Raw genomic sequence first — 14,575 nt, 5'->3', positions numbered from 1 at the left:
GGTATCATGAGGCAGTCAAGGTTTCCATGCCAAAGGGACTGAAAAATGCTTGAACTACTACGGTGGTTATATGCAATTCAGTACCGTTTGGTATTTACGCAGACTTTGAGAGTCTACTTATCCCTATAAAAGATGCTAGAGACTGTGTCAGGCGATTTGTAGACCATCTGGAGGGCAAAGTGAGTAGGTTTACGATACGTTCCTTTAGCAGCAAATGACGGAGCTCACCGTTTTGCTGAAGAGGGAGTAAAACAAGGCACAAAGTGCTACATCTGCATGAAGCTTCTTGACGAACTTGCAAACAATCACAAGATACGAAATCACTGTCACTACGCAAGTTTTTTTTGAGGGGCAACATGTAACAACTACAACTGGAAGTACAAGATTCCGAAGCATATCATCTTCCATAACATTAATCTGAAATACAAGGTTGACAACCGCTAAGAAGGAGTCTAAAAATAACTTTTTCAAGCTCCTAAACTGTTTAGCGTACGGCAAGAAACATTCACCATCATCGAGGATGAACCTCGTGACAACCAAGGAGAAGTACCTTAAAATAATGACAAAACCAAACAACGATTAAATAGCATTTATTGGATGTAGAGATGGGTAAGACGGATAAAAAGATATTGAAGTCTGTATACCTAGGGCAGGCAATTCTGAGTCTTTTCAAGCTCATCATTCATGGCATTCACTACGCTGCATGACAGTAAGGTATGGCAGTAAATTGCACATGTATAATATACAATTGGGGAACTCCTACTTGGATTTAGCTGCGAATGTGGAAACACGCTACGATACCAGCATAAAGAACAAGGACAACGAAAAGCAACTTCCAATCGGTAAGAGCAAGAATGTTGTGGGTTTGAGCAAGGACGAACGAGGTGAAAAAATAAATACGGAATTTGTGGCACTCCTATAAGAGTCTCACGGAGAAGGGGGTAATAAAAAAGCGTAGAGAGCGTTGTAATCTATGACCTTCAACGGCTATAAGCGATTCTTGAATGAAGGTAATAATGTATACGCAAGCCAGCTCCTGATAAATAATTGCGCTTAAGAGGTAAAAGGCTCGTTCAAGCGGATCAGGTAAAAAGAATAGCAAGGTGTCATTGCATATGAAGATAGGCGCTGACTTTAAAGGTCATGTTTTAAACGATAATATACACACATAAGGCTTTAGGAAATATGAACAAAAACACAACTGTGCGAGTCATTTAGCATTATAAGGATCGCTAGCAAATGCTTACGCTAACGCAATAAAGCATGCGATAGCTTACGCGTTATATAAGTAATTATGATGCATAAGGTACCGCAAGTATACGATAGTTTAATCACTTTTAATGTAATTAAAGCGAGATTATTAATTATGATAATGCTTATCACTCTCTTTTTTCGAAATATAATTGTCAAAAAACGGAGAAGAATGCTTATTGTGATAAGGTAATATAGTTAAACAAAGAAAATTATCAAAAAGTAAGGCAACCAGCGAGGCTAGAAGCTGTCTTTTAAAACCACAACAACAGCTCGAGGTCGACGGCTGTTGCAAAGAAGCCAGATTGGAATAAGTTTGACATTTAATTGATATAGAATAGCACAGAAGCTTTGATCAATTGTTGTGGCTGTTGCAAAGAATCCAGATTGGAATAGGTTTGACATTTAATTGATATAGAATAGCACAGAAGCTTTGATCGATTAATCATAGTCAGAACTTTGTTGATTCTATTTACAAAAAGCATTACGATACAGTTACACATGTTCTTCTCATCAAATAAATTTTGGGTGACGACATGTATCCAGCAAGTACGCGCTCGATTTTTTCGTGCATTTATGATCATGTGAATTGTAGAATGAATTGCAATGGAATGGCGAATGTTCTAATCTTCAGTTTTCATAAAAGTTTTCAGAATAATGCTTTCTCATTTATATCTGTCAGTTTTTACAATAACATAGGGATCTCAAGAAAATTGCCAACAAGTTGATTTACCTATTGTATTGGAAACATCTTTTTGGAATACACAAATATCCATCAGCGCTAACTTTAGCAAGTGCATATTTGATGCATAGCATTTCTTTCTGAATCATTTTCTAACATTTAGGTATGATGACTTATTGGTTTTCATGATGTTGTTTTTTCCTTGTAGTAGATGTTATGTTCATTTCTAATTGCTAAGTCAATAAAAAACCCGTTTTTAAGAGCTTATCTCTTATAATAATGTTTCTGTCTGTCTCTGCAGGCAAAGTGGATTATATTATATATATACCATATCATATTATAAGGTTGATTACAATTTGTCACGGGCTAAAATATTGTTATTGCTCTATCTTTCGCCTTTGAACGAAATTAACAACAAACCGTTTTTGTGATAAACAGTAAGTTTTATTTTTTTAAGTGGGTATATCCACGGGTTTGTTGTTGTTACTGCGCGTTGTTGTTCGGTTCACATAAAAAGACAGAATTTTGTAAGATTCAACAGTTTCTTTCCAACAATAAAGTACAAATCCTCAAAATCCGTAGTAAACTGTTCTCGCTGTTCACAACGCTAAGCAACTGTTTTACACAGAAATACAACTCTTATTTATACACAAAAGTGACACAAAAACATAACAATTACTGCACAGCTACGATACGCACGACTAACACACACAATGACATTAGCGCACCACAAGGGACAACTCAAACACACAAACTATAATTGTCTCTAAACGAAATCCCATAGAGGCCATTTCATCTGGCTCCCCTCAAGTTCATCTTGAAAATTGTGGCTCCTCGTCGGGGATTCGATATTCTAACAATTGTATCAATTTCGTGATTGGTCGATCCAATATTGTACCAGCACGGCTACCAAGCTTCACGCTACAACTCCGAACCTTTCCATCTGCACCCGTTTTTACAGCCACCACTCTTGCCAGTGGCCACCGTCCTCTTTCACAATCCTCATTTTGCACCATCACTATATCACCAGCAGCAAAATTTCGTTCGTTTTTATTCCACTTTGTTCGTGTCTGTAGTGAACACAGATATTCGCATTTCCATCGTCTCCAGAACATATCCAACACATACTGAGCTCTTTTCCACTGTTTCCTGCAATATAACGACGCTTCTTTAAAATTACCAGGAGGCGGTAAAACTACCTTTGATTTCATCGTTAGAAGAGCAAGTGGTGAAATTGGTGTTGCACTGTTTGCATCGCTTATTGCTTCGACGCATAAAGGTCTAGAGTTAACGATACTTTCTGCTTCTGTTAAAATAGTGTGCAGCGATTCTTCACTCAAACGCGAGCCATTATGATTGAAAAGATCTTTTAATATTGCGCGCACAGATCGAATCTGGCGCTCCCATACTCCACCCATGTGCGAAGCAGCAGGTGTATTCCTCTTCCAGAGAATCCAATCACAACCAACACTTTGAAGGAATTGTTTAACTTTCGCATTGTCCATTTGTTTTAATGCCTTTATGAACTCGGTCTCGGTGCCGACAAAGTTAGTGCCGTTGTCGCTTCTCATCATTCGAATGTTTCCTCTTCTAGCAACAAACCGTCGCAAAGCTAGAATGAAGGAGTCAGTTTCCAATGTGTTGACAACTTCAATATGGACGGCTCTGCTCGCCAAACAGGTAAAGAGGCAGCCATATCTTTTTACAAACTTTCGATATGGTTTTATGACCAATGGCCCAAAGAGATCCACTGCGCAGTATGTGAAAGGTGGGCATGCGTCTACTCGATCTTTGGGTAAATCTGCCATGACTTGCTGGCCAGCTCTTCCCCTCAATATTCTACATCGTACACAATGATGAATCAACTGTCGTACTGCTGAGTTGATGTGTATGATCCAATATCCACGTTGCCGAATTTCTTGCAATGTTATTCCTCTCCCCGAATGGTGAGTGTTTTCGTGGCACCATCGGAGCACAAGTTCGGAAAACCAATTTTCTTTGGGAAGAATAGCAGGATATTTGAATTGATACGCTTCATCCATGTTGCACAATCTTCCACCAACTCTGAGAATTCCATCATCGTCAATGAAAGGACTCAATTTGTATAATTTGCTGCATTCTTTCAAAGCAGACTTCTTAATTTTGTCGTTTCGTCGATCTTGTCTCCATTCCTTTGAAGCAAGAGCTTTAATTTCAGAGGCAAAGTGTTGTTGTTGTACTAATTTTATTAAACATTTTTCGGCTCGTTGAAGATCTTCAACGCACAGCACTGGGGGACTCGCCTTCTGGCTTCTTCTTGTCATCCCATGACTTGGGGCTTTTATTTTCATCTTCAGAATGTCGATAAATCGACCGACCAAGGCCATGACCCGTATGCATTTCTGTAGCCTGGAAATTCTTCTCTCGAATGTACATAAGATTCCAGAATCAGTTGCTGAAACAAATACTGAAACGCTACGTTTAAATTCGGGATCATCAGTGACACTGTTTTTCGCTGGATCGTAGGCAGCTGGCCATGCTTCCCTTTCTTCCCAGAGAAACTGAGGTCCCTTGAACCATCTACTACTCTTCTCTACATGTTTCAAACTTATGCCTCTCGAGGCATCATCGGCTGGGTTTTCATGGGAAGGAACGTGATTCCATTGATCCAACAAAGTATTTTCTTGAATTTGTTGAATTCTATTTGCCACAAAAATATGAAAACGTCTTGATTCGTTATTAATATAACCCAGTACTACGTTGCTGTCTGTCCAATAACATTCGTAGTCTACGACAGGCATTTCTTGCTTCAACATTACTCCGACCTTTACGGCCACAGTTGCTGCTGTCAACTCCAACCTTGGTATTGAAACCATCTTTATTGGAGCTACTCTCGATTTTCCAAGGAGTAAGCAGCAGTTGACGTTTCCTTCTACATCTCTGATGCGAAGATACGTAGCAGTTCCGTAACCTTCATTGGATGCGTCTGAAAAATGATGGAGGGACGTTGAATCGATCTCTTTGAAATGAAGTGGCTTGACGCATCGGTTAACTTCCAGTTTTTCAAGAAGGACGATATCTAATCGCCATCTTTCCCAAGCGCTTCGAAGAGGTCCAGAGATCTTTTCGTCCCATGATGTTTTTTCTTTGCAAAGATTGTGCATAATTTTTCTACCCTTCAACAAGAACGGCGCTGCTAATCCAAGCGGGTCATAAATTGAGCTTATGGTAGCCAACACCCCTCTCTTCGACAGAGGTTTGTCTTGCATAGTTATGCGAAAACCTAGTTTGTCGTCCTCTATAGACCAATGAACACCGAGGGCCCTTTCGATCGGCAGCGATTCGTTTTTCAAGTCCAGGGACTTTATGTTCTTTGTGCGTTCTTCAGTAGGAATGGAATTGATAACCTCTCTGCTATTTGATATGAACTTTGTGAGGCGGAAGCCACCTTTGCTGCAAATTTGTATCGTTGATTTGATGATTTTGATGGCTTCTTCGATACTTTTCACGGATTTCAAAAGATCGTCGACATAAAAATCCTTCATAATAACTTTCACAGCCTCCTCACCAAATTCACTTTCGTTGTCTGTTCCACTTCTTTTCAGGGCATAGTTGGAACAACTTGGGGAGGAATTTCCACCGAATATATGGACAGTCATGCGATGATCTACCAAATCTTTAGAGGTATCCCCATCAGGCCACCAAAGGTATCGCAAATAATCCCGTTGATTCGGCGGCACCTTAACCTGATAGAACATGGACTCGATATCCGCCATAAACGCTACTGGTTCCAACCGGAATCTACACAGAATTCCAACTAGCAGATTTGTCATATCTGGGCCTTGCATGAGTCGTCCGTTCAGGGAGACGCCTTTGTATGTAGCAGTACAATCAAATACTACTCTGATCTTCCCAGGCTTACGCGGATGATAAACTCCATGGTGGGGAATATACCACACATGACCAGGTTCCCCTTCAACTTCCTGCTTTGGAACCATCTCCGCGAAACTTTGGGTCGTCAGGTTGTTCATGAACGTGAGGTAATCCTCTTTGAAGATCGAATTACTTTCAAGCTTCTTCTTGATCCATTTCAGCCTTGCCAAGGCCTGACATTTATTATTTGGAAATGGAAGTTGGTTTATTAAAGGCAGCGGGAGTTGATATTTTCCATTTACAAATTTTACTTCCTTTTCCATTAGTGATAAAAATTTTTGGTCGTGAATGGATACGTAATCACTTTTAATATTCTTGAATGCGTTCATTTCTGAAAAATCAGCATCGTACATTCTTTTCAGCATCCCCTCAATTGTTACATCCCGTAATTCATCTTGTTGAATTAGGTAAAGTGCAGCAACTTTGTCAGTGGAGTAATCTTTCACAGCAATTCTGTTGCATCGAATTTTCTGCTTCTCCCCTTTGCGACGAAGCACAGGTCCGACAAGACTCCATCCCAACCTTGTTTTTAACCCATATGGTCCATTTCCATCGGATGGAATTACCTTTATCGGTTCTAGCGCTTGTGGGCAATTGGCTCCAATAAGCAAACCAATCGGTATTCCAGGATCGTATTTGTGAAAGGAATGCTTTATATGTCGCAAATGAGGCCATTCAGCAACTTTCTGGGGAGTAGGTATTTCCATGGGATCTATTGGAAGATGTCTTCTACTGTAACAACTCTGTATTGTTACTTTGAAATCTCGTGTAATGGGCTCTACCATCAAACCGGTTATTAGACAAGAATCTTCACGACTCTCGCTTGTGAGAGTCTTTACGACGATCGTCGACGAAATACCGGTTAAATTCAAGCGATGAACGATTTCATCGGTTATGAACGTACCCTGACTGCAATTATCCAACATAGCATAGGTGGTGATTGACTCAGCAGACTTTGGATGCGACAACACCACAGGCACTACAGACATGCTGATGATTTCTACGTTGTTATCTGTCTTGCAACAAACAGATTTCTTCGTTCTTGCAAATGCATTTGAGATTTCAGGCTCCTCATCTTCCTTTTTATCATTATTTTCCTTGTCGTTCTTGTTGGTCCTCGGTCGGATGAAACCATGCAAAATGGTTGGGTGCCTCTTTTTGCACGTCTTGCAAGACAATTTGTTTTCGCAATTTCTTGCTTGGTGATTGCTGGTAATTGGTTCCAAACACGCGAAACAAAGCTTCTTCTCCCAAACAAATTTGTTTCTTTCCTCTACGTCTATTTTCATTATTTTTCGACAATCTTCCAATTTATGTTTGTTCGAACAGTAGAGACAATCTCTGGTGACGCCCGTCAGGTTTGTTTTAAGTTTGGGTGGATCTTTCTTGTTTTTCACGTCATTATCCTTTTTATTCTTCAATTCACTGATGGCTTCTCTAGAGTAGAGGGGATCATTTTCAAGCGTTGTCTCTTGCTCCATGAAGTCAACAAAATCCCTCAGCTCCGCTTCGTGATGGTTTTTCCGACGGACGTTGAGAACCGTCCGATTCCATCTTTGTTGCAAGGCTTGTGGGAGCTTTGATTGAAGTTGTCTGAGGACTTCTGGAGAGTTTAGTTCGCTTTTTATTTGTCTCTCCAAACCACCGTAGCATTTTATGAGGAACGTATAGAACTTTCTGAACGCTTCAGAATCACCAGCACGGAGAGTGGGCCATTCTCTGAGCTCCTTTCTGTAGGCATTTGCAATTCTGAATTGATCACCGTAGGTTTTCTTCAGAAGATCCTTTGCTCTTGAGTAGCAATGTTCTGATGTATCATATATACAGCTTTTGATCAATTCTTTTGGCTCACCAGTTGTGTAGTTGATCAGGCGAGTCAATCGACCTTTATTACTTTTGATCTTGGTCTCAACAACTGCTTCAAATGTGGTCATGAAGTATTGGAAGTCAAGCACATTCCATCAAATGGGTCAATTTTGATGTCTGGTGCACTTTGCTGTAGCAGTAATTCGCATAACACCCTTTCTGTGTTATTTCCAAATGGGTTTGGAGATTCCTGCTAATTGTTAATGTTCCAGTCTTTGTTAACATCAACTGAATTATCGACCACTTGCGGTTGCGGTGTTTTGTGGCACATCAGGAAGAAATTTGGGAATTTTCTTTACCAACTTTGGATGACTTCTAGCGCCTTCATAACCGGAGCCAATGACACCTATACAACCATTATTCACCCAAGATTGGCACTTCGCATATGAGCGGATTTGTTCATCATCCGTGTCCAATGGTCTTGAGAAATGACTTTTTTCATCTTCGTCCTTGGCTTCTTCATGTATGCTGAGTTTTGCTTCTGCCAAAGCAACCTGCTCTTTAAGCTCCAATCTTTTCATGCTTGCTTCAGCTTCCAGTTTTGCTTCTAAAAATGACGCCTTTGTCTTCAGTTGCGCTAACTCAGCCTTTTGATCCGCAGCACGACTACGCAAGGAAGATACTTGCGAACGACCTGAAGATCTTGTCTCTTTCGAACGTGTCGAGGGCGATCTGTGCGATCTATGCGACTTTCCAACTGACTTCGGGTGAATAATAACATCAGCTTTTAGGCTGGTAGTTGCCCGATCAACAACGGGGAACTTTGATGATTTAGGAGTTGTGAATCCAAGAGCGTCATCTCTCAACAGAGCATTTGTGTTGTCGTCAGCATGAAGCTTTGATTTTTCATACTGGTTCCACGCCCATTCATTTCTTTTTAGCCAATCATTACAATGATGCTGAAAGAGTCGAACCCTATCCTCAAGTCTAGTCAATTCTGCATTTAAATCTTCCTTCAGTTCTTCTGAATTCGCTAATGCCATACATTCATGGCTGTAAGCTTTAAATTCAGACAGTTTTACGCCAAGGATGTCCACGTTGTTAAAGATGAAGGCATAATTTTCATCCGATAAGGCAATATCCATTTCTGCAATCAGTCGATCAATCTCAAGGAGCACCTTTCGCTTGAATGATTCCTTCAAGGAAAATATATATTCCTTTCCCTTGCTAGTCATTTTCTTGGTCCGAGCAAGTGGGAGAGTATCTGAATAAGACATGATATGACGGAAATAACGTCACCAAGACTACAGCAGCTTGAACCAAGCAGAACCAAATGAACGTTGGTTGGAGAACACGAGACAAATAAATTGCCTCACTACAGCACAGAACGACGGGAATACCAAGATTACAGCACGTCAAAATGTGGATACAACGGAGATAACGTTACCAAGACTACAGCAGCTTGAACCAATCAGAACCAAATGAACGTTGGTTGGAGAACACGAGACAAATAAATTGCCTCACTACAGCACAGAACGACGGGAATACCAAGACTACAGCACGTCGGAATGTGGATACAACGGAGATAACGTCACCAAGACTACAGCAGCTTGAACCAATCAGAACCAAATGAACGTTGGTTGGAGAACACGAGACAGACAAATTGCCTCACTACAGCACAGGACGACGGGAATACCAAGATTGCAGCACGTCGAAATGTGGATATGACGGAGATAACGTCACCAAGACTACAGCAGCTTGAACCAAGCAGAACCAAATAAACGTTGGTTGAAGAACACGAGACAAACAAATTGCCTCACTACAGCACAGGACGACGGGAATAACAAGATTGCAGCACGTCGAAATGTGGATATGACGGAGATATCGTCACCAAGACTACAGCAGCTTGAACCAAGCAGAACCAAATGAACGTTGGTTAAAGAACACGAGACAAACAAATTGCCTCACTACAGCACAGGACGACGGGAATAACAAGATTGCAGCACGTCGAAATGTGGATATGACGGAGATAACGTCACCAAGACCACAACAGCTTGAACCAAGCAGAACCAAATGAACGTTGGTTGGAGAACACGAGACAAACAAATTGCCTCACTACAGCACAGAACGACGGGAATAACAAGATTGCAGCACGTCGAAATGTGGATATGACGGAGATAACGTCACCAAGACCACAACAGCTCGAGCCAAGCAGAACCAAATGAGCGTGGGTTAAAGAACACGAGACAAACAAATTGCCTCACTACAGCAAAGGACGACGGGAATAACAAAATTGCAGCACGTCAAAATGTGGATATGACGGAGATAACGTCACCAAATCTACAGCAGCTTGAACCAAGCAGAACCATATGAACGTTGGTTGGAAAACACGAGACAAACAAATTGCCTCACTACAGCACAGGACGACGGGAACAACAAGATTGCAGCACGTCGAAATGTGGATATGATGGAGATAAGGTGACGTCAGGGGTTTGGTGACCAGGCGTGAAATAAAAACGAAGGATGTTTTAGTCGCTGACTTCTGTTTCGGAAGGAAAATTGTTGTATTTGCTCACCGAAATATCTTTCTGCTTTCTTTGATGATCATCTTTTTGTCGAGAGTAAATTCTTCTTATCACGTCCTGTGCCACGTATAAATTTTCTCGAACCACTACTACAGCAAGTTTACTACTATGTTACTGCGCGTTGTTGTTCGGTTCACATAAAAAGACAGAATTTTGTAAGATTCAACAGTTTCTTTCCAATAATAAAGTACAAATCCTCAAAATCCGTAGTAAACTGTTCTCGCTGTTCACAACGCTAAGCAACTGTTTTACACAGAAATACAACTCTTATTTATACACAAAAGTGACACAAAAACATAACAATTACTGCACAGCTACGATACGCACGACTAACACACACAATGACATTAGCGCACCACAAGGGACAACTCAAAAACACAAACTATAATTGTCTCTAAACGAAATCCCATAGGGGCCATTTCACATGTACCATGCAAAAGACATACAAGAAAAAACATACTAAAAATTAGTATGATAATTTTGTACCGTCTCGTTCGGGCGTACCAAATGTGATACATGTTTACCAAGATGAGGCTAGACGTTACAAAACACAACACAGAAGCTTTCGCGTGTCACGGTAATGTGTCAGGGTAATGTGTCGGAGTAATATGTGCTTATTGAGCCATATAAGGCATCGTGTTGTTTTATTTAAGCAAAAATTTAAATTGACTTTGCCAAACTGAAATGATAAGTGAATGATAGTTTAACTCAATGAAGATCTAAATTTATTAATTTGTTCTGCAATTTTCCTTTATGCTTTAAGAGTAGAGCTTTTTAGGAAAGTATAAGAATAAATACGTCATTAAATAGTAGTTAGTTCATTAATAGTTCATTAAATCAATTCTTATTTTGTCTATACTAATTTTGGCACAGGCATTATTTCGTCCCGGTGTAATGTTGTTCAATAACTGAAATTTTTAAAAATTTTATTTATTGAACAACAGAAAAAATTTAGCAAACCTTCATCTCGGTTGCAATACCCAGTTTCGCAAAATGTTATCAAAACATGCTAACTGCGAATTATAGCTTGCGTATACTTTTGTGTTAACAGATTATTATTGTCATGGCGACCTGACCACAAGTTTAAACTTCACAAACAGATAACATAAGGCGCAAGAGTGTTACGTAAACAAGCTGAAAGAAATTATGAGCGGTAATAAAGAACTCTCATTTGTAATTAATAATACGCAAGCTTTTATAGAAACGACTCAAATTCTGCAATTCTGACAAGGCTGGCCTGCTTTCCTAGCTTAGTAAATTTTCTTAGGGGGCTACAAAACGAGATGTTGATTTTTGCTTTAATGACTACACGAAAGCCGAGCAAAAAATTTTGGTAAAAAAAGCATGAAATCTTGCGTGATGCTAGATTCACTTTTGTCTTGCACATATCTCTGTTGTTCCCTTGAATGTTTAAACTTCATGTTGGTTTTTTTAACTTTTGTTGACATTTTGCTGAAATTACGCAATAGGTCAAAATACTCAAGAACACAACGTTGACTTTTAGATTTGTACGTTGCATATTGATTTAACTTTGTCGCTGAGCACAAGAGTTTCTTTTGAGCACAAAACATATCTCTATAGACAAGGATTTTGTGGAGTGTAAAATACATCTCAATGAAAACGAACCTAAGTCATTTGGTGGGGGTGGTGGCGGTTTTATGCACCCTAACTAAGTATTGTAGTTTTTTACACCAGATTGTCTAGATGCGAGATTCAGAACAGAATATATAATCTCGTGTGTAACGTATTACGATACACGTCAAATTACACAAGAAGATGTCACTCCTTAAAAGAAACAAAAAATAAAAAATCGTGTTGGCTTTGACAAATGGGTGTCTTGACAAAAGCTTGTATAATTTACTTTGTTGATGATGCACAATATCAGTACATCTGTCTTATGTAAAAGGCAATACAAAGGGCATATCAGCTTTAATGTGCACAAATTTTAACCGATGTTTATTTCTAGATGGATGAAATCCAATTCGACAGAAAAAGGTGGGAACGAAAAAGAAAATTAACAACAATAGCGTTTGCATTAGAATGCTTGTTTCTTGGTATGGAATACAGTGTAACATTTTTGACATTGTGGTTGTACCTTAGAGAGCTCGTCCAAACTTCAAGTCCAAAATTATTTTATAGTTTTATTTCAGCAGCATATCTTGTTGCAGGAGTGGTATCCTCCATTTTTATTGGAAGACTCGTTGATCGTTACAGAAATGTTCGTCAAACAATATTTATTTGCAACTTTATGGTGATCATTGGAAATATCTTGTATGCTCTTCCATTTTCAGCATGGTTTTTACTTTTTGGCAGACTAATATCTGGAATTGGTGGGCCACTAAGATCAGTAATTTCAGGTGAATTAGCGAGGTGTTATCCTTCAGATAAATTATCATCTAAGCTTTCAATTATGGGGATGATGTTTGCTTCTGGCTTCTTGGTAGGGCCAGGCTTCAATTTCGCCTTTAAATCTGTAAACGTCGGGATAGGAAAATGGAAGATAGAGTATGTAAACGCACCTGGTTTGTACATGGCTGTTCTATTTATCCTCTTGCAAATAATCTGTACGTTTCTAGTATTTGATTTGTCCAAAGAATATGACCTGAAAGAAAACGAAAAAGAACATGCTGAAGCAAACAAAAAAAGTGATCACAATGTCCACTATGGAAGTTTGTCAACAAATGAAACAACAAAGGTGCACGAATTTTCAATTACCTATAACACAAAAACGGAGAATAATCCACTGATAAAGGAAGTCAATGACAAAAAGCAAACAATGTTTTTAGTAACCAAAGAGTTGTTTAAGTGCATAGATACTTTGTTACTGTTGTGCGGCTCCTTTTTCTCCACATTCTGCATTGTTGTGTCCGACATGTGGCTTCCGATGCTTGTAGTTGATGTCATGAATTGGTCCATTACTGAACTAAACATTATTGTTCTTTGTGGTGCTATAACATGTTTTATCTCAATGTTTTATTTTTCATGGAGGACTCCTTCAGATGGTGTACTATTTATATTAGCGGTTTTGTCGACCATATTTCTGACAGTGTTAATAGGAGTGTTAACATTTTTATATTTTTACCACAGCCGACTTTCAATAAACATTTTTATGTGGGTTGTTTATGATATCGGTTTTGGAATTTTAATCATCCTGGAAGAGATATTTTTTATCGGATGTTTAGCTAAGATGGTTTCGTCTAGAATACAAACATATGCAGAAAGTGTCCGACTATCAATGTCAAGACTTGGCGCGTTAACTGGACTGTTAACTTCTGCGACATTGTTTGAGTGGATGAAAGTAGTTGGTCCCATTTACATGGCGATGTCTTTATTGTTAGCATGCTTGATAATATTACGAAGAAAGAGGTTACAAAGACCTACCTTGTTAATAGAATAGGATGTTTATCTGCTTTAATCAACTTGTAATATAGCTGGATGACAAGTGACATTTTTTATAAATGATTTTCATTGTCAACACAAAGAATGAATTTTGAATTGTATTGCTTTTTTTATACCATGCGCCTTCTGCTTTTATTTTGGCTTTAATGGTATATTAATACGCCAATTCCGTCTCTGTGTGTGCCTGTGACAGGGAAAGGCGAATATATTTTCCACAACTGCCTCTTTTCCCTAAAATCTATATTCTGTATTCCATAACACTTTTTTTTTGCATTTTTAATTAACTAGAAGAAAGTGATAAAAAGAAAGCAATTTGATTAGCTGGTAATTGTATTTATGTCAATTTAAGTTTATAGATGCGTTAGGTTTATATTTTAAATATTATTACTTATTGTAATGCCTTTTTGAGAGTATATGCTGCGTAAAGGTAGCAAGAACATTTTTCTTTTTATTTCACGAATAAAATTCATCTAATTATTAACAAACATGTTATTTTTTCAGTATAATTTTGCTGTCACACATTCATTGTCCGCCATTTTTAATGTTTATGCTCTGATCACGTGGAAACGACAATTATCATTGATTTATGCGCTGTTTCCGACGTTCTGCGATAAGTCGGGAACGAAGTTTCTTTTCGGATTCTGCACTACAATGTAACCCGATTTTTCGGGTTATGCGCATGCGCATGAGAATAGTATAAATGCACGTGTTGTATCCTCGGCCAAGCCTCGGTCTTTGGTCGCGTGGAAAGCATGGCAAACTATTAACAGCATGTCGAATCCTGAAGAACTTGATACACGCATCCAACAGCTGGTGGAAGATACACTTCAACGTCACCAAGAGCAAACATTGGCAGCTGCTACCTCTGTTGCTGAAACAATTGCTTCACGTTTCTTAGACAGCCAACAGTCAAAGATTGATAAAGCGTTGGAATCTCAAA

General features: G+C 39.1%; 2 protein-coding genes across 2 annotated transcripts; one reads left to right on the top strand and one right to left on the bottom strand.

Annotated features, from left to right (window-relative positions):
* The first annotated feature begins 1,537 nt into the window (after nucleotides 1-1,537).
* LOC130612180 (uncharacterized) lies at nucleotides 1,538-14,120 on the top strand. Its single transcript, XM_057433480.1, has 2 exons — nucleotides 1,538-1,647; nucleotides 12,203-14,120. Exon 2 carries the CDS (start codon nucleotides 12,203-12,205, stop codon nucleotides 13,631-13,633), a length of 1,431 nt encoding a protein of 476 aa, XP_057289463.1. The 5' UTR covers nucleotides 1,538-1,647; the 3' UTR covers nucleotides 13,634-14,120.
* Nucleotides 2,746-7,779, bottom strand: LOC130612879 (uncharacterized). Its single transcript, XM_057434217.1, has one exon. The coding sequence runs from the start codon at nucleotides 7,777-7,779 to the stop codon at nucleotides 2,746-2,748; it is 5,034 nt and encodes a 1,677-aa protein (XP_057290200.1).
* Nucleotides 14,121-14,575: the final 455 nt, after the last annotated feature.

Source organism: Hydractinia symbiolongicarpus, chromosome 10 (assembly GCF_029227915.1).
Source record: "Hydractinia symbiolongicarpus strain clone_291-10 chromosome 10, HSymV2.1, whole genome shotgun sequence".
NCBI lineage: Eukaryota > Metazoa > Cnidaria > Hydrozoa > Anthoathecata > Hydractiniidae > Hydractinia > Hydractinia symbiolongicarpus.
This window is presented reverse-complemented; position numbering and strand designations above follow the sequence as displayed.

What these genes read in the sequence shown, in the direction of transcription:
- LOC130612879 (XM_057434217.1), bottom strand. Translation starts at nt 7,779, where the DNA reads ATGACCACATTTGAAGCAGTTGTTGAGACCAAGATCAAAAGTAATAAA.
- LOC130612180 (XM_057433480.1), top strand. Translation starts at nt 12,203, where the DNA reads ATGGATGAAATCCAATTCGACAGAAAAAGGTGGGAACGAAAAAGAAAA.